The sequence below is a fragment of the Macaca fascicularis genome, chromosome 1, assembly GCF_037993035.2.
Source record: "Macaca fascicularis isolate 582-1 chromosome 1, T2T-MFA8v1.1".
Classification (NCBI taxonomy): Eukaryota; Metazoa; Chordata; class Mammalia; order Primates; family Cercopithecidae; genus Macaca; species Macaca fascicularis.
In genome coordinates this window covers 101,754,225-101,773,003 of record NC_088375.1, presented here as the reverse complement: position 1 = coordinate 101,773,003, position 18,779 = coordinate 101,754,225, and the positions used below count along the sequence as shown (strand labels likewise).

Sequence of the window (18,779 nt, the reverse complement as noted above, 5' to 3'; positions counted from 1 at the left end):
CATGTACACTTGTGAAGAAGTGAAGAAAGCAATATTGGACAAAAACAAAAAAGTTGAAATGTGATGTAGTCAAGAAAAACCTCTGGAGCTGGGAGAGCCCTTCCTACTTATCTTAAGGCGAAGCAATACCCTAAATAGACAAACCACTGGAGGTAGTATATCCCTGGGAAGGGAGCATGACCTTGGAACAAGCAGCTGTTTAACAAGGACAATTCTTGAAGAGGAACTCAGCTGAGAGCCATTAGCCCAAGGCACTCCCAGCAGCTGCAGGAATGCTTGTGTGGGTCCTGAAGGAGTGCAATCCAGGTGATGTGCCACAGCATTCACCAAATACAACTTCAGACAGCAGACAGTGTGACATTGGCCAGCAGACCTTTACCCAATGGCTTCTAATCAGACTCAGCAGAACTACTAAGCAAAGATTTAAAAATTGTCTCTTGACCAACCTCACAGCAACGAACTATATCATTTCTAGAAATCTGGACACTAAAACAAAGATATCTTTTATCACCAGTCAGACTTCACATGACAATTTGTGGCAAAGCAAGACAACGTAAACTTGACTTAAATAACTTATTTCCAATGAATTGTCCCATTTTCAGCATCCAGCAGACTTTACGACACTATCAGAAGTGTTGTCTTGCCTCTACGGGATCACCCCACTGGATTGGATGGATTCTGGATACTGTAGGACTGTATTTGAAACTCAGGGTATGCTTGTTCCTCAGTATAGAAGGCCAGAGTGCAATGGAAAGATGAGAGAGAGAATATCCTTCCTGGCACCAGTACATATATTTTCACCTCCTGTGATGCTCAGGCATAAAATGCTGTTTATAACTCAGGTTTAAAGTTGGGAGTATAGAAGAAGAAACTTCTGAAAATTTACCCCTGCAGGCTTAGGAGCTCACTGGAAAATTTTTAAGTCATGCATCAGATTTCTGTTCTTTAATAATTCTTTTCAGAAATTGTAGTTAAAGTGCTTATGTTTATAAAACTATTTCAGAGAGTTTAATGTCAACCTGGCAAGAGGAACTATACTTTTGCTGATCCTTTCAACCTGCATCCTTTTTACTCTTGTGCTGAGTGTATGAAAAGTCTTAACCTTTTCAGCATGTTCTTCTTTTCAATCTGAGTTTTCTGATCTGGGCATCTCAGGAATGTGGACAGTTCATGTCTGTGTTCTCAGTAGCTGATACTTTTTTTGCTTTCCCACATCTGTACTCTTTCCTAGGTTAGTTAGAGCAGTTCCATCAACTTGGAAGGTCTGCCTCTAGCTTTTTTTTTTTCTTTTTTTTCTTCTTTTACAAGAAAACTTGCAGTGTCCACAGAAATTCATATATGTGTGTAGTATCTTCTAACTTATTTGCTTAAAATGTGGCACAAATTATTCTGACACCCTTAACAGTCAACTGGAAAATCTTTCTGAGGTGGTTTCCAAACATTTTGCTCATTAGCTTTTTAGAACCCTGCTGGACTTTATGTTTTTTTGTTTTGTTTTGTTTCCGAGTCTAGCTCTGTCGCCCAGTCTGGAGTGCAGTGGTGCAATCTCGGCTCACTGCAACCTCCACCTCCCAGGTTCACGTGATTCTTCTGCCTCAGCCTCCTGAGTAGCTGGGATTACAGGCGTGCACCACCATGCCCGACTAATTTTTGTATTTGTAGTAGAGACGGGGTTTTACTATGTTGGTCAAGCTGATCTCGAACTCCTGACCTCGTGATCCGCCCACCTCAGCCTCCCAAAGTGCTGGGATGACAGGCGTGAGCCAGCGCGCCTGGCCAGACTTTATGTTTTAATGGAGTTGTATAACTCAAAATATTCTCAGGGTGTGTGTAGCTGTGTGCATGTGTATGTGAGTGCATAATTCAGGCGTGCATTTTTTTTCCTACATTCATAACCATATGCTAAGCTATTTTGTAAATGTTCTGGAGCAGAGCATAGACGATCACAACAAGCTCAAACAGAAACCTCCAGTTTTAGTACTCAGTTCAATTTAGTCTAGTCTTCTTGATCCCATACAAAAGGGCATTATTGAAAGAGCATTAAAAATTAATACATATTTATAAACTCAAAGAAAAAGGCTTCACAACCTCTCTTCGTAAAGGAGACAGGGGCTTTTGCCCCATGGCTCTGCACAGAGCATCTCCTTGTTTGCCCCATGGCTCTGCGCAGAGCATCTCCTTGTTCCTCAGGCTGTACACAACAGTGTTCAGTAGGGGAGTGATGACAGTGTAGATCACTGCGATGAGTCTGTCCTGTCCCAGGGAACTCTGGGACTTAGGCTTCAGGTAGATGATGGAGGCACAGCCATAGTGGATGATGACCACCGTGAGGTGGGAGGCGCAGGTGGCAAAGGCCTTCTTCCGACCTTCAGCTGAGGCAATCGTAAGAATGGTGGAGATGATGAGGACATAGGAGACAAAGACCAGGTCCATAGGTAGGACAAGGACACAGACACTGACAACAAAGTTGATGATCTCATTGACAGTGGTGTCTGTGCAGGCCAGCTTCAGCAGGGGTCTCACATCACCGAAGAAGTGGGAGATGACAAAGGCATCACAGAACAGCAGGCCAAACACAGATGTTACTTGGACAATGGCCATGCTAGGCCAATCCCCAGTGACACAGAGGCCAGTTGGATACAGGCCCTTTTACTCATGATGACTGAACACCTTAGGGGGTTGCAGATGGCCACATAGCGGTCATATCCCATGACTGTGAGCAGGAAGCAGTTGTTGATGCCAAAGGTGAGATAGAAGAAGAGCTGAGTGGCACAGCTGTGGGTGGCAACGGGCTGGTGAGGATTCAAGAGACCAGAAAGCATATAGGGAACGATGGCCACAGTGTAGCAGGTCTCAAAGATGGATAGCATGCTCAGGAAGAAGTACATGGGGTGGGGAGTGTGGAGATGATGGTCCAGGCGAACAATGGTCATGATAATCACATTGCCAGAGAGAGTCAGCAGGTACAAAGTTAGAAAAACAACAAAAAAGACAAGTCTGTACTGCCACCTGAAGCTGGAGAAACCTTCAAAGAGGAACTCAGTCACAAAAGTGGAATTGGCTTTGGCATCAAGGTAGGTCTAGGTTTGAAAGGGCTGGGCAGAGGAAAGGAAGATGTGATGAGTTAATCATGAGAGTAAGCTGGACCAAGGCTTTCTGTGAAAAGCATGTCCATCCTCTGAGCAATGCCCTAGACCTGTTGTCTACTTGCTCAGAATAATCACCTGTCCTCACCCCCTTCTTTGGAAGCGTAGAAGGGTACCCTAGGACTCTGGGATTGAGAGCAGAGATAGTGATCAGAAGGTGGTAACAAACTGAAAGAGATCTGTAGAAATAACTCCCTGGTTCTTTTTTTATTATTATTATTATATACCCAGAGGTATATGATCCAGAGGTGTGCTTGCTGGATCATATGGAGGTCAGAGGAACATCCATACTCTTTTCCACAGTGGCTACATCATTTTACGTTCCCACCCACAGTGCACAATTTCTCAACATCCTCTCCAACACTTGTTATCTTTTGATTATAGATTAAAAAAAAATACTAGCCTCCCTAACTGTTATGAGGTGATATTGCACTGTGGTTATGATTTGCATTTCCCTGATGGTTAGTGACACTGAACATGTTTTCTACACCTGAATTAAAATAAAAATCTAGAAGAGATATTTGCATTCCCATGTTCATTACAGCACCATTCACAATAGCCAAATTGTGGAAACAACCCAACTGTCCGTTGACAGATGAATGAATAAAGACAATGTGGTATGTACATAGAATGTAATGTTGTTAAGCCTTTTTTAAAAAAGGAAATCCTGCCCTTTGCAACAACTGGAGGACATTGTGCTAAATGGTATAAGCCAGTCACAGGAGGACAAATATTGCATGATTCCACTTAGATGAGGTATTTAAAACAGTCAAAGTCATAGAAGCAGGGAATAGAATGGTGATTACTGGGGAACAAGAAAGAGGAAGTGGGGAGTTGTTGTTCAATTCATGTAAAGTTTCAATTATGCAAGATAATTAGTTCTAGAGAGCTGCTGTACAGCATAATTCTTAAACAATACTGTAATATGCACTTAAAATTTTTTAAGATGGTATATCTCGTGTTATGTGCCTTACCACAAAAAACAAAAAGCAAAGGGACACAAGGAAGTGTTTAAAGGTGATAAATATATTTGTTACCTTAATTATGATGATGATTTCACAGGTGTATGTATATGGCCAAACTCCCTAAATTGTACACTTTAAATGTATGTAGCATATTATATATCCATTGTACTTCAATAAAGCTGTTTAAAGAAAGAAAGAAACAACTACCTGGCCATTGAAGGAGTGGGCCTACGTCAAGGAAGAAGCGGGTGGTACATCAAATGTGCCTAGCTCTAGAGTTCCTTCTCAACACACTCCTGAATTACTTCCCAAGGATCCAGTGAGGAATAGTGAAGAATAGAAGATGTGAGACTGATTGATATCCTTTTCACACTGTCAGCAGTTTTCTATGCCAAAGGCCCTGTGAGAGTCCTGAGAATGCTTCTCTTCCTCAGAACCCTAGGTCCTGATCTTCACTTATCTAAGCCCTGCATCTAAAATCCTCAGTGACCATTGAAGAGTAGAAAAGGGAACACTTCTACCGATGACTTTTTCTAGAGACCTTGCAATAAATATCACCTAGGATCATAAAAAATGGTTTGATATGGTGTTGCAATATTTAGATTGTCTCCTTGAATTCTAAGGAGAATTTTGCCATCATAAGATGGCAAAATGAATCTGAGGGTCATTCTTTAAGTAGGAAATAGATTTTTCTAGTATGAGAGCAAAGATAATATTCATTTAATCAGAGAAACAGGAAGCATCCTATTTTTTTACTTCAATTTTGCATATTCCAAGCTATGTTGTGGATACAAATAAGCTGATCCACCTTCCTTTTGTCTTACCTCAAGTAGACCCAACATGAGAGATTGTACTGGCGCAGATGAACCTTGCTCCTTATACCCACATCTACTCCTGATAAATTCTCACCATGTTTAACCATTATCTCCATTCAGAAAGCTGAGGACTGTCCTGACTACCACCCTTCCCTTTTCCACACAAAGATAGTGCCTCCTGGAATTCTCTCTTCCTGTCCCCTCCACTTCATGCTTTCTACCAATGCCCAACTACTGACTGCCATCACCTTCCTCTATGATCACCACAAGGCCTCCTAACAAATCTGTCTTCTTTTGGTTGATCTTAGTCTAAGTCTTCCTCCTGGATGTTACCATTAACTTTTTTCAAAAACCTGTTCATGGAGCTCTCCTGCATAAATTCCTCAATAGCTCCTCGGAATCTTAACCGTCATATTTAACTCATTTGTAAGTTGAGTATGTTAATATTTCATAGAATTGCCATGAAAATTAAATGGGTTACTTGTATGAAGAGTTTGACCTAGCATTTGACATATAGGAAACCCTTAATAAATGCTAGTGTTATCAGATGTTACAGTTATTTCTTTTTCATTTTCCCCAAATTAGCAAGTTTAAATTTCTAAGAGGATCAGGGGTAGGGGTGGAGGGGCTTCAATCTAATATTTCTGGATTTGTAAACAAGTATGCGATTATCCTAACGTTAACTTTGTAAGTGTTGTAACTTCCCTTCCAGTTGTTCAAATGGACTTTTTAAATGCTCTTTTAAAATCTTTCTTGAAGTGCATTGACCAAATCCATGCACTGCTGCATGTATTATACTAACACAGGTGTGGATTAAGTTGAGTATAATTTTCGGTTTTGCCTCTAATCCTCTAATCCCTTTCCTGAAGATGCTCAATATTTTACTTCTCTCTTGGGTCATAGTCGCTCATCCAACTAATATATCTAGAAACAATCTGCAGTGACATCTAGATCCCTTGCCTGGGTTATAATTGATAGTGTGGAGCCCATTGTTGTAAGACCACAGTTTCCTTTACACATGCATACATTAAAATTAATTCACATTATTTTCATAATGTAATTTTATTTTATTAACCAGAAGATCTTATTCAGGTCTGTGGCCTTGAATATTTGCCTCCCTCTCTTCCAGATAGTTATTTAAACTGGTAACCCTCCCCCAAAAATGTTATCCCAGCTCCATCTAAAAGAATAATCAGTAAGGGGATGCAGAGTGGAATGGGGAAATTTAAAATGTAGGCAAGGATAGGATTACTCATCTAAAGTCTAGGAAGTATAGGTGAGGAGGGAAAAATGCGAGATAAAAAAGTGGAGAGGGTACAGACAGACAGAAACCTCAAAATTCAGGTAATGTCTTTGACTTTGGAGTTTGTATTGCCTTTCCTTGCTTTCAAATAAATTACAAAAAATGTGACACAGGCCTGTTCCTGGCCCAATCCTAGATGAGCGTAGTGTTTACAATTTTTCCCTGGAGAAGAAAACTTACTTATCCTTTTGTCTCCTGAATCTTTAAAAATCTCCTGTGCATTTTCATTTTCTGCATGGACCGAAACATCACATGTGCCCTGTAAATATGTACAACTATTATGTATAAATTTTTAAAACGAAATAAGCCAGGCACAGAAAGAAAAATATCATATGTTCTCACTTACATGTGAGAGCTTAAAAAGTTGATCTCAGGGAGGTAGAGAGGAGAATGATGGTTACAAGAGGCTGGAAATGGTGAGGTTGTGGATGAAGAGAGGCTGGTTAACAGGTACAAACATATAGTTACAAGGAATCCATTCTGGTGCTCGATAGTACAGGAGGTAACTAGAATTTATTTTATATTTCAAAATTTCTAAAAGAGAAGATGTGAAGTGTTCCCACCACAAAGAAATAATAAATGTTTGAGATGATGGATATTCTAATTACTTCAATTTTATCATTACACGTTGTATTAATGTATCGAAAATCACATGCACCACATAAATATGCAGAATTATATATTAATAAAGCAACCTTTGAAATCTAAAACAAAAAGTCTCCTGTGAATTTCAATTTGCTTAAACTACAGTTGTGCTTGATTTTACCAACAACTTCTTCAAGAGTTCAATGCATTGGGAAGTCACAAAGTATAAGTACTGGCGCTAGTGCTAAGAAAATAAAGATGACCCAATTGGTCTTTTTTCTCCTGGAGCTTAGATTCTTGGACAGCATTAGGTATAGGATCCAATTACAGTCTTCCAAGTACTTTATGGCCCTTTTCTCTACATTAGTCTATTCATCTACATTTCCAACTTCTTAGAAATCACATTCTTTCTTATGAGAACCCATGTTCCCCCTTCCATAGACTATCACTGGCTATGCAATAACAGTATATACTATCAGAAACATTCCCCATCCCAGCAGTTAAGGAAGTGAAACTCATCAAGTAGCATGTTTTTTGAGTCTTCTAGGGAGTTGTGCTTATGCCTGAATTATATCCACCACTCTGGAAATTTGACTGCCTACAATCATGTATTATAGATTTCTTTCTTTCTTTTTTTTTTTTTTTTTACTGATAGTTATACAATGTTTCCCAGATTTTTGTCAATGCCTTTTCTAAGATTATTTAAAACACATCAGTTATTTAACTAACAATCACTTTATGGAACTAAGGTATTTTACTGAAGAGCCTATGAATTTCCTTAACAGAAGGTCACTAATGCCATACTGAGCAGAGCTATAGTTTTTCCCCCTTTTCTGGCTAATCTTTAGATAGCACCAAGAATGTGATAACTAAAGGAGCTATTTAGAGAGGAAGGAAATAATGCCTGTCTCAGTCTTCCTGTGTCTGACACCAGAAGTGAAGCCACACTAAGTTCCCCTAGATTCTCACATGCCCGTCCACTGGAAGGATTTCAACTTTGGGTCACAAAGCATTAACTTTGGCTTAGGTGTTTTTTAATAAGGTACAAATTGTCTGTCCCCAGTACTAGATGTCTCTGTCTCCAAAACAACACTTACTACTCCCAAGTGATAATGGCAGAAGACACAATCCAAACAGCAGAGCATCTGGAGAACTCATTACTAATGCAGCTCGTTTCCTAATCCTGAGAATAACACTTTGGAGAACAGAGTTGGCTTGGCTATTACGGACAATCTCTGGGATGAAAAGGCTTATTTCCCTTATTAGCATGGGTAATAGTCCTGCTAAAATCCATGTCAGATTTTCTGTCCATTTCTCTGGTGCCAAGGGAGGGAAGCTTAAGGCCTTATAGAGTAACTCTTCATACATGAGAGAATAGAAGCGACAATTATTAAGCAGGGTTTATGCATGGGGCCCTCATACAGAGGGCTGACCTTCAGATACTCTGACATTTGAAGCACTTTAAAGTCTCTGGAAAGAATCAACAACCCTGTTCCTGAATTCTATTGTATGAGCTTTCATACTTTTAAACTGAGCTTTCTCATCTCTCAGCTTCTTGCCACACACCCTATGTTTCATTTTGGAGCCCTCAGCTCAGTTTGTCTCAAGGCCTCAGCCTTGCCAGGGAACCTTCTGCATATTAAATCCATCTCATTATCCATAGCCCAAACATATGGTAATGAGTGTCTATAGTTGAAAGATATGTAAAAGTTGGCACTCAATTGTCACACATTTTTAACTAATTATTTCTTTGCGTTGGTCTTGATTGCTAACTCAATTGTCAGCTCCTTAGATATAGAGACTCTCTGTCATCCATCTTTTGTTCTCTCAGTGAACTTAGAGCTGCTACTTCTAAAAAAAATACCTATTACATGCTCTTATTATATGCTAGGTACTAAACTATGCAATGCACACATATTAACTCATTTAATCTTAAGAATGAAACTACAAGATAGCACAATTGTACCGCTTTTTAGGAGAAAACAGACACAGAGATGTTATATAATTTCCCATAGGACACTGAACTGATAAATGGGAAACTAAGACTTAAACAAAGGAAATCCAGCCTTATAATTTGGGCTATATTGGTAATATTGAATTTAATTTGAATTTGTGTTCAATAGTGGTACTGCTAATGGTAGCAACCTAAAAAGACATCTTGGCAGTGGTGAAAAAAGCATTAGATTAGAGATTTGGTTTACCTAGGTTTTAGTTCCATAGTTGTGACTAACTTGTCAAGTATTTAGACTGACATGTATGTGGGCCTTGGTGTGTTCATCCATGAGTGATGATATAATAATATGGTAGTGGTGATGCTGCTGCTGATGACTTTGCCTCCTACTCTGCATCCATCACCTTATTTTATGTTACCTCACAATAACATGATAAAGTAGACATATACATCCACACTGTTATCCCTAGTTTACAAATGAAAAAACTGAAGACAAGTGAGAGAACTGGAATAAGTGACTCCTTACCAGGATTCTTTTCACCCTGCTACTATTCATACACAAAATTGAAGGGTACAATTAGTTCTCCTACACCTCTAGAATGATGCTATAGTGACCGTAATATATGGATATAGCTACTAAGTCAGTGAATGGTTGAGAAGCCAAGATTCTAGAAAGAAAGAATATGCAGATGTGTTAGCTTGACCCTCAATTCTTTGCAGTTTCCTTGAAGAATTGTAATTTGCTGTTTGTGGTCTTTGGTCAAAACAACTAATATACTGAGCAGAGTATCTAGAAATTTCCATATGCTTAAGGGTTATACTCTCTGTGAAAGGGTAAAGTGGAAATAAATGAACCCTTCACAAAGACTAAAACTTCAAATTAATTTAATTTCCAGTTAGATTAATATGATCTTGCCCCTAGTCTAACTACATGTGGAGAAGCAAAATAAAATATTCTCTAGAGGAAGATAATAGAATCTAGAGTACCAATTTGTCTTTATAATTTTTTCTTATAGTACTGGAGTAGGAAAACTACAGCCCATGAGCCCACTACATGTTTTTGCATAGGCTGCAAGGGATATACTAGTTTTTACAATTTTAAATAATTGAAAACAAATTTAAAATCTACTTTGTGACATGTGAAAACTATGTAAAATCAAATATCGGTAAGCACACACAAAAAAATGAAATTTTTTGAACCACAACCCCACTCATTCACTTATGTATCATCTATGGCTTCTTTTGTGTGACTATGGCAGAATTTAATAGTTGGAACAGGGACTTATGTATGATCCACAAACCTTAAATTATTTATTACCTAGCCCTTTTCAGGAAAGTGTGAGGATTTCTGATAGAGAGTGTCCAAGATGTAATAAAAATGCACCAGACATACCAGGATAAAAAAACAAAGATGAAAGACTCAAGAAATTTCTTTAAAAAAACACTCAATGCAAACAAACCCATAAAATAATCATATTAAAGTTACAAGATACAAATTTAAGATAAACATGACTGTGGCAGACACATTCTAAGGTGACTTATAATGAGTCACACCCATGTATTCCCTTTCTTTGAGTGTGGGCAGAACTGTGACTTGCCTCTGTTCAATAGAATATGGCAAAGATGATGATACGTCTCATTCCCATGCTTATATAACATTATATAAGAATTTATCATAACAGAATGGAGCAAGAATACTAACTTGCTGACTTTAAAGAATTAAGCGGCCATGTTTTAAGAGGATTTGTAACAGGGTCATGTAGCAAGGAATATAGGCAACATCTAGGAACTAACAGTGTCAGCTGAAAGCCAGAGAGAAAACACAACCTCAGTTCTATAACCACAAGGGGCTAAGTTCTGCTAACAACCACATGAGTTTGGAAGTGGAGGCCAAACTCCAGGAAGGAATACAGCTCTGCTGATGCTGATTGCTGGTGTGTGAGATCCTGAGCAGAGAACCCAGCTAAGCCATGCCTAGAACACCTGTCCAGTGGAAATGTTGTGGCATTTTAAGCTACTAAACATGTTAATTTGTTATGCAGCAATAAAAACTATTATAATTATTACTATGTTGAAAAAATAATATACAACAAATTTTCAAATCACAGCAGAGAATGAGAAATAGTATTTAAAAATAAAGTGAAAACACCAGAAGTATAAAATATAAGAGAAACTAAGAACTTAATAGATGTTTTAACACCACATTAAAAATAACTGGAGATAAAATCAGTGAATTGGAAGATGTGTCAGTAAAAAATATCTAGATTGAAGCATAGAGAAAAAAAAGTAGTGTAATATGTATAAAAGAGTGTAAGAAGCATATAGAACCCTGGAAAAAGATCTAGCACAAGTGTAATTAGACTACCAGATTAACAGGAGAGATAGAATGTATCAGAAGCAATATACGAAGAAATAGTGGCCATGAATTTTTCAAACTTGAGGAAAACATTAAGACACAAATTTAAGAATCACCCTGAGTTACCTACCAACAGGATAAATACATATTCACTGATACATAAAATACATGTAGACATATCAAATAAAACAACAGAAAAAAGAAAGAAAGAAAAAGCCTTAAAAAGAGTTAGAGTAAAAAGACATTATTTTCAAAGACTAACAATAAAGCTAATAATTGACCCCTTAACAGCAGGAAAACAGAAATTAACGGAATGACATTTTCAACATACTGAAAGAAAACAACTGCCAAGCTAGAATTCTATCATCAGGGAAAATATGCTTTCAAAAGGAAGACAAAAACAATAATAGCTTTAGATATGCAAGAAAAAAAAAAAGAGAGAGAGAATTTGTCACCAGCAAACCCAAATTAAAAGAAACATGAAAAGGAGTTAGGTAGAAGGGAAATTCACCCTAGATGGAAACAGAAATTTAAACAAACAAAAATGACTTTTAAAAAATCAGAAAAGATAAAAATATGGGTAAGTAAATTAATAATTTATATTGTATACACTAGCAACCATAATGCCTTGTGTATTTAAAAATATTTATAAGTTAAAATACATAACAATAAAAGCATTGAAATGAAGATAAATTAAAATTTTTTACAGTCTTTACATTTTCTTTGAACTGTAACCTCTGAAATAATCATTAAGACAATGTATACATAACAAATTGACAAAAGAGAAACAAAAAATAAAAAACAATCTAAAATAAAGCAAAAAGAGAAGGGAGGTATACAAAAAATGGGAAAAAAATAAAACAAATTCTAACATAATATATTTAAACTCAAATATATTAGTAATTTCATTAAATGCAATGAATGTAAAAGAAATAATAGGCCAATTAGTAAACAGAGTTTCAGATTGAATAGGAAAAAGGATTGTTTACAACAGACACATTAACTATCAGCATACAGAAAGGTTAAAAGAAGAATGGAAGTTAGTTTTTTGAAAAAAATTAATAAAACAGATAGACCACTAACTAAACTAAAAAAGAAGAGAGAAGAATCAAATAGACACAATAAAAAAAAGATAAAGGGAATATCACCACTGATCTCAGAAATACAAACAACCATCAGAGTGTACTATAGACACCTCTATGCACATAAACTGGTAAATCTAGAGGAAATGGATAAATTCCTGGACATATACACTATCCCAAGCTTGAAACAGGAAAAAAGTTGAATCCCTGAATAAACCAAAAACAAAACCTGAAATTGAGGCAGTAATAAATAGCCTACCAACCAAAAGAAGTCCAGGACCATCCGATTTACAGCTGAATTTTACCAGAGGTACAAAGAGGAGTTGGTACCATTTTTTTCTGCAACTATTCCAAACACTTGAAAAGGAGGGACTCCCTCGAACTCATTTTATGAGGCCAGGGTCATCCTGATACCAAAACCTGGCAGAAATACTACAACAAAAGAAAACTTCAGGCCAATATCCCTGATGAACATTGAGGCAAAAATCCTTAATAAAATACTGGAAAACTGAATCAGCAGCAAATCAAAAAGCTTATTCACCATGATAAGGTCGGCTTCATCTCTGGGATGCCAGGCTTGTTCAACATATGCAAACCAATAAATGTAATTCATCATATAAATAGGACTAAGCACAAAAACCACACAATTATCTCAATAACTGCAGAAAAGGGCTTCAATAAAATTCAACATCCCTTCATGTTAAAAACTCTTAATAAACTAGGTGTTGATGGAACACACCTCAAAATAATCATATACTTTTATGAAAAACCCACAGGCAATATCATGCTGAATGGGCACAAGCTGGAAGCATTCCCCTTGAAAGCCAGCACCATACAAGGATGCCCTCTCTCATCACTCCTATTCAACATAGCATTGGAAGTTCTGGCCAGGGTGAAGTGGAGGATCTCTTCAAGGAGAACTACAAACCACTGTTCAACGAAATCAGAGAGGACACAAGTGGAAAAACATTCCATGCTCATGAATAGGAAGAATCAATATTGTAAAAATGGCCACACTGCCCAAGGTAGTTTATAGATTCAATCCTATTCCCATTAAATTACCATTGCAATTCTTCACAAAATTAAAAAAAAAAACTACTTTAAAATCCATATGAAACCAGAAAAGAGCCCGTATAGCCAAGACAATCCTAAGCAAGAAGAGCAAACCTGGAGGCATCACACTACCTGACTTCAAATCATACTACAAGCCTACAGTAACCAAAACAGCATGGTATTGGTACAAAAACAGACACATGGACCAATAGAACAGAATAGAGAACTCAGAAATAAGACCACACATCTACAACCATCTGATCTGCAACAAACCTGACAAAAACAAACAATGGGGAAAGGATTCCCTGTTTAATAAATGGGTCTGGGAGAACTGGCTAGCCATATGCAGAAAACTGAAACTGGACCCCTTCCTTACACCTTGTACAAAAATTAACTCAATATGGCTTAAAGACTTAAATGTAAATCCCAAAATTATAAAAACCCTAGAAGAAAAGCTAGGCAATACCATTCAGGACATAGGCATGGGCGATAATTTCATGATGAAAACATCGAAAGCAATTGCAATAAAAGCAAAAATTGACAAATTGGATCTGATTAAACTAAAGAGCTTCTGCACAACAAAACAAACTATCATCAGAGTGAACAGACAACCTACAGAATGGGGGAAAGTTTTTGCAATCTACCCATCTGACAAAGGTCTAATATTCAGAAACTACAAGGAACTTAAACAAATTTACAAGAAAGAAACCAAACAACCCCATTAAAAAGTGGGCAAAGGACATGAACAGGCACTTCTCAAAAGAAGACATTTATGTGGCCAATAAACATATGAAAAAAAGCTCAACATCACTGATCATTAGAGAAATGCAAATCAAAACCACAATGAGATGCCATCTCACATCAGTCAGAATGGTAATTATTAAAAAGTTAAAACAGGACAGGCGCAGTGGCTCACGTCTGTAATCCCAGCACTTTGGGAGGCTGAGGCAGGTGGATCACTTGAGGTCAGGAGTTTCAGACCAGCCTCCCAACATGGTGAAACCCTGTCTCTACTAAAACTACAAAAAAATTAGCCAGGTGTGGTGGTGGGTGCCTGTGATCCCAGACAATTGGGAGGCTGAGGCAGGAGAATTGCTTGAATCCAGGAAGTGGAGGTTGCAGTGAGCCAAGACCATGCCATTGCACTCCAGCCCAGGCAATAAGAACGAAACTCCATTCCCCCAACAGAGTCAAGAAGCAAAAGATGCTGGCAAGCCTGTGGAGAAATAGGAATGCTTTTACACTGCTGGTGGGAATGTAAATTCGTTCAAACACTGTGGAAGACAGTGTGGCAATTCTTCAAAGACCTAGAATCAGAAATATCATTTGACCCAGCAATCCCATTACCGAGTATATATGCCAAAGAATGTAAATCATTCTATTATATAACCAGTCATGCACACATATGTTTATTGCAGCACTATTCACAATAGCAAACACATGAAATCAACCCAAATGTCCATCAGTGATAGACTGGACAAAGAAAATGTGGTACATATACACCATAGAATACTATGCAGCCATAAAAAGGAATGAGATCATGTCTTTTGCAGGGGTATGGATGGAGCTGAAAGCCACTCTCCTCAGCAAACTAATACAAGAACAGAAAACCAAATACTGCATGTTCTCACTTGTAAGTGGTAGCTGAACAATGAGAACACATGGGCACAGGGAGGGGAAAAACACACACTGGGGCCTGTTGGGAGGTAGGGTGTGGGGGGAGGGAGAGCATCAGGAATTACAGCTAATGCATGCTAGAATTAATACCTAGGTGACGGGTTGATAGTACAGCAAATCACTATGGCACATGTTTACCTATGTAACAGACCTGCACATCCTACACATGTATCCTGGAATTTAAATAAAATAAAATAAAATAAAAATAAAATAAAATTTTAAAATAGCAAAGGATGGAAAAATATATCATGTGAATACTAACCAAAAGAAGGCTGATGTTTTATGTTAAAATAAGGCAAAAAGATAAAAATGTATTTAGGCTTATTTTGTGGCCTGACATATGGTATTGCCTGGAGAATACTCAAAAAATACTTGTAAAGAGAATGTATTCTCTCTTATTTTAATGGAGTCTTTCATAAATATCAGATCTGGATGGTTCGTAGTGTTTGTTCAAGTTTTCTATATCCTTACAGATTTTTTTTTGTTCTACAAATTACTGAAATAGAATCACTGAAATCTTTAATTGTTGACTTGTCTATTTCTCCTTCCTAATCTATATTTTTTTCCTTCAGGAATTTGGGGAACTGTTCTCATGTGTATATACACTTATAATTGTTTATTTTTCTAACATGTTGACTCTTTTATCACATCAAAATATATTTCTTTGTTTTTCTTTTTCCAAAAAAAACCCATAAATCTTTACTAAAATTATCAAGCATTGTCACAGTGGTAATTGTCCTTGGCTAGTACTTAACCACACTTTTGTTTTTATTTCTTTTTTTTTAATTATTATACTTTAAGTTCTAGGGTACATGTGCACAATGTGCAGGTTTGTTACATACGTATACATGTGCCATGTTGCTGTGCTGCACCCATCAACTCATAATTTACATTAGGAGTTTCTCCTAATGCTATTCCTCCCCCAGCTCCCCACCCCCAGACAGGCCGAAATATATGATGCCGCCCTGTGTCCATGTGTTCTCGTTGTTCAACTCCCACCTGTGAGTGAGAACATGCAGTGTCTGGTTTTCTGTCCTTGTGATACTTTGCTTAGAAAGATGGTTTCCAGCTTCATTCATGTCCCTGCAAAAGACAGGAATTCATCCTGTTTTTATGGCTGCATAGTATTCCATGGTGTATATGTGCCACATTTTCTTAATTAAGTCTATCATTGATGGACATTTGGGTTGATTCCAAGTCTTTGCTATTGTGAATAGTGCCACAATAAACATATGTGTGCATGTGTCCTTACAGCAGCATGATTTATAATCCTTTGGGTATATCCCCAGTAATGGGATGGCTGGGTCTAATGGTATTTCTAGTTCTAGATCCTTGAGGAATCGCCACATTGTCTTCCACAATGGTTGAGCTAGTTTACAGTCCCACCAGCAGTGTAAAAGTGTTCCTATTTCTCCACATCCTCTCCAGCACCTGTTGTTTCCTGACTTTTTAATGATTGCCATTCTAACTGGTGTGAGATGGTATCTCATTGTAGTTTTGATTTTTTTTTTTTTTTTTTTTTTTTCCCGCAATGGAGTGTCTCTCTGTCTCCCAGGCTGGAGTGCAGTGGCATGATCTGCCCTCACTGCAACCTCTACCTCCTAGGTTCAAGGGATTCTCCTGCCTCAGCCTCCCAAATAGCTGGGACTACAGGCACCCACCACCATCCCTGGCTAATTTATATATTTTTAGTAGAAATTGGGTTTCACCATGTTGGCCAAGCTGGTCTCAAACTCCTGACCTCAAGTGATCCACCCACCTTGGCCTCCCAAAGTGCTGGGATTATAGGCATGAGCCACCACACCTAGCCTTATATCTTTGTCTTGTAATATTCCATGTCTGAAAGTCTATTTTTGTTTGATGTTAATACAGTTGACCCTTGAGCAATGTGAGGAGTAGGGGCATTGATCCCCGCACAGTCAGAAATTTGAGTATAACTTTTGACTAACCCAAAGCTTAACTGCTAATAGCCTAGTGCGGACCGGAAGCTTTACCAATAACATAAACATCTGATTAATACATATTTTTGATTTTATGTGTATTACATACTATATTTTCACAACAGGGTAAGCTAGAAAAAAGACAATATTAAGAAAATCATAAGGAAGAGAAAATATATTTATTATTTATTAAGTGGAAGTGGATCATCATTAAGGTCTTCACCTTTGTCTTCATGTTGATTAGGCTGAGGAGGAGAGGAGGGATTGGTCTTATTGTCTCAGGGGTGGCAGAGGCAAAAGAGGTGCATGAAATAGAAGGAAAGGCAAGAGAGACAGGCACACACTGTAACTTAACAGAAATACACTGTAATTTATCTCTGAATCTTCCACTTTATTTCTCTAAAAATGTTTTTATATGGTATCAATTCCTCTTCCACCTTTGCTTTAATTTCAAATCTCCTATTATCCATGTTGTTTAAAAAAAAAAAAAAGGCAACCTTGAATCATCAGAACCCTTCTGCCAGATTGTCTAATGTCAATATGTTTTCTGGCACTAATTCCTTTACATCTTCTTCCACGTCTTCTTCCTCACTGTCTGGCACTGGTTCAGAAACACTCATCTCCATTAAGTCATCTTCTTAATGGAAGACATTAATTCCGTTAATTCCTCTGATATGATGTCTATTATTTCTTGAATTTCTCCGAGATCTGTACCTTGAAACCCTTTACCCTCTACCTTTTTAGTTTTTCCATATCCACAATCCCTTTCAATGATTTTCTTGATTGGCTCTGTCATAAATCATGTGAAGTCATGCACATCATCTGGACACAATTTTCTCCTGCAAAAATTTATTGTTTCAGTCTTGATGGGCTTTCATGACTTTTTCTGTAATAATGATGGTATCTTCAATGATGTAAGCCTTCCAGACTTTCATGATGTACTCTATATTGTGGTTCTCTCCCATAGCATTGAAAATCTTTTTCATAGAGTACCACATGTAGTGAGCCTTAAATGTTCTTATGATCCCCTGATTTAGAGACTAGATGCTGAATTAGAGATGTTGTGTTTGGGTGCAAGTTGACCACTTCTATGCCTTTTGTGTTGAAGTCATGGCATTCTGGGTGGCTAGGGAAATTGTCCAAAATCAAAGAATTTCAAAAGGCAGTTCCTTACTGGCGAGGTACTTACTGACTTCAGAGACAAAGCATCAATGGAACCAATCCAGGAAAAGGGTTCTCGTCCAGACCTTCTTGTTATACAATCCGATGACTGGCAGCTGGTATTTATATTTTCCCCAAGTCTCAGAAGCTAGCAAGCTTTATAGATAAGGGCAGTCTTGATTATAAACTCAACTGCATCTGCACAAAAAATTAGAGTATGCCAAATTCTTCCTGCTGTAAAAATCTGGTGTTCACTTCTCTTTCTTACTAATAAATATAATTTGTGACCTGTTTACAGAATAGGGTACTTTTGCCTATATTAAAAACATCTTCAGGAAGGTATCCTTTCTACTCAATAATTTCCTTAATGGCATCTGGGAAATTGCTGCTTCTTTGTTAGCAGAAGCTGTTTTTCCTATTGTCTTGATATTTTTTAAGCAAAACTTTTTTTGTTTTGTTTTGGTTTTTTTTTTTTTTTGAGAGGGAGTTCTTGCTCTGTCGCCAGGTCAGAGTACAGTGGCGTGATCTCGGCTCACTGTAACCTCTGCCTCCTGGGTTCGAGAGAGTCTCATGCCTCAGCCTCCTGAGTAGCTGGGATTACAGGCACTCGCCACCACACCCAGTTAATTTATTGTATTTTTACTTGAGACGGGGTTTCAACGTGTTGATCAGGATGGTCTCAATCTCCTGGCCTTGTGATCTGCCTGCCTCGTCCTCCCCAAGTGCTGGGATTACATGGGGGAGC

General features: G+C 37.8%; 1 protein-coding gene across 1 annotated transcript; it reads right to left on the bottom strand.

Annotated features, from left to right (window-relative positions):
* Nucleotides 1–1,968: 1,968 nt before the first annotated feature.
* LOC102135750 (olfactory receptor 10J3-like) lies at nt 1,969–17,493 on the bottom strand. Its single transcript, XM_045385089.2, is given in 4 exon segments — nt 1,969–2,224; nt 2,227–2,603; nt 2,606–3,080; nt 17,440–17,493. Coding segments are annotated over 4 exon segments (1,083 nt in total). The 3' UTR covers nt 1,969–2,047.
* Nucleotides 17,494–18,779: the final 1,286 nt, after the last annotated feature.